Raw genomic sequence first — 2,076 nt, 5'->3', positions numbered from 1 at the left:
GAGCCTCCCCTAGTGCTCCCAGCTGACACTGCACAGAAGGAGCCTCCCCTAGTGCTCCCAGCTGACACTACACAGGAGGAGCCTCCCCTAGTGCTCCCAGCTGACACTGCACAGAAGGAGCCTCCCCTAGTGCTCCCAGCTGACATTGCACAGGCAGAGCCTCCCCTAGTGCTCCCAGCTGACACTGCACAGAAGGAGCCTCCCCTAGTGCTCCCAGCTGATACTGCACAGGAGGAGCCTCCCCTAGTGCTCCCAGCTGACACTGCACAGAAGGAGCCTCCCCTAGTGCTCCCAGCTGACATTGCACAGGCAGAGCCCCCCTAGTGCTCCCAGCTGACACACTCTAGTTTTAAACCCAACCTGCGACTATGAACTATTTACACTTCAGATAACCTTCAAAACCACCTGATTTAATGACATTTAACTAAGTGGCCAACTGAAAATTTGGTAAAGTATAAAACAAACAAGTTTATTAGATGAACTCATTTATTTGACACATAAAGTTATGCAAANAAAAATATATGCAACTGCATAAAAAGAACCACGTTTTCATATTATTAAACACAGCAGTGGCCGAAAATAATGAATTGTAGAATGGACCCCAGGATTTAATGCAAAAAAACATCCCATACAGAAAAATGTCAGGCTTCTAGCTTTACGGAATCCAGCACTACACGGGCTTCTTTATACTCCTCGGCTTCTTCCAAGTCTTTTTCACTTTCCTGAAATGAAAAATAGCAAAATTAAGTTTGTCGTTTAGGAATTTCAATACTTTGCTGAATATGATACAGACCAGTTAAGTAGCTTGAGAATTAGAGAAAAGGATTCTAAGATTTCTAAGTATATAACAGTTCTGTCCCTTTGTTCCTAGGGAAGGAAGAAATGAGAGGTTAGCTTATTTTTATTATATATTTTCATACTATATTTTCATGTTATAATTAAGAACACAGTTGTCTACAATTATTAGCATTAAATAATTAAATAAAATCACAAATTAGAAAATCATTATTTGTCCAACATCATCATACAAAAGATTACTTACAATGTACAAAGTAAAAACAAGGACTTGCTAATCATCCACCGTAAAATGGCACTCCAATTACTCCCATGCCAAAGGATGTCACTAATGTCACCCAAGTTAAATACAATCAAACTAGAAAAGTGGACTGTCTGCTTATTTATGAGTATATCATATTGACACTAAACAAAATTTTAACATCTTTAATTTTCTTTTAATTTTTTTATTAATTTATTTCATGTATATAAGTACACTGTCACTGTCTTCAGACATACCAGAAGAAGAAATCGGATCCCATGACAGATAAATTACCATGTGAGCCACCATGTGGTTGCTGGGAATTGAACTCAGGAACTCTGGAAGAGCAGTCAGTGCTCCTAACTGCTGAGCCATCTCTCCAGCCCCGCATAATTTTCTGATATTTAAAATTTGAGTTTTTGTACATACTAATATGTAGGAAACTCTCACTAAAATATAACAACAGACTAATTAGAGAATGTCTATGTTTTTACAGAATGGAGTCTTTGACTTTAAAAAAAAAAATTATTTTTCTTTTTATGTGTGTGAGTATTTTGCCTGAAAGTATCTGTGTGCCTCATGCACGCCTGCTGCCCATGGAGGCCAGAGGAGGCAGGGTGTGTCTGACCCTTTGGAACTGGAGTTACAGTTTGTTGTGAGCTGACTTGTGGTATGCAGCTGAACCTGGGTCCATCAGTCCAGCCCTTGAGTTTAAATGAAGTTACGACAACAAAAGATGCAGACAGTTATAACAGAGATAAAAAGGAACAATGTGTATATTCAACATAAACATGCTTCTTTCAGTAAATTTAAGTTTACTGAGAAGAGGTAATAGTTTAATTTAACCCCAAGTACAACTACCCAAACACATTAACAATTTGTATTATTTTATCTTATCAGCTATTAGATTCCTAAGGAGAAAAAAAAAGCATTGAAATTGTTAAGACATATAAATGGTGTTTCTATGTAGTATTTTAATAGTGGTTCTCTCTCTCTCTCTCTCTCTCTCTCTCTCTCTCTCTCTCTCTCTCTCTCTCTCT

At 38.2% G+C, this 2,076-nt stretch overlaps 1 protein-coding gene across 1 annotated transcript in view; it reads right to left on the bottom strand.

Annotated features, from left to right (window-relative positions):
* Window positions 1–448: 448 nt before the first annotated feature.
* Window positions 449–2,076, bottom strand: part of Tbca (tubulin folding cofactor A) — a 53,994-nt gene continuing 52,366 nt past the window's right edge. Inside the window, exon 4 of the mRNA XM_021180508.2 lies at window positions 449–722. Within this exon, the coding sequence (XP_021036167.1) occupies window positions 642–722 (81 nt within the window). The 3' untranslated portion in view covers window positions 449–641. The remainder of the gene's footprint in view (window positions 723–2,076) is intronic.

This window comes from Mus caroli, chromosome 13 (assembly GCF_900094665.2).
Source record: "Mus caroli chromosome 13, CAROLI_EIJ_v1.1, whole genome shotgun sequence".
NCBI classification, from domain to species: Eukaryota; Metazoa; Chordata; class Mammalia; order Rodentia; family Muridae; genus Mus; species Mus caroli.
Note: the sequence above shows the minus strand (reverse complement) of the source record. Positions and strands in the feature narration are given on the sequence as shown.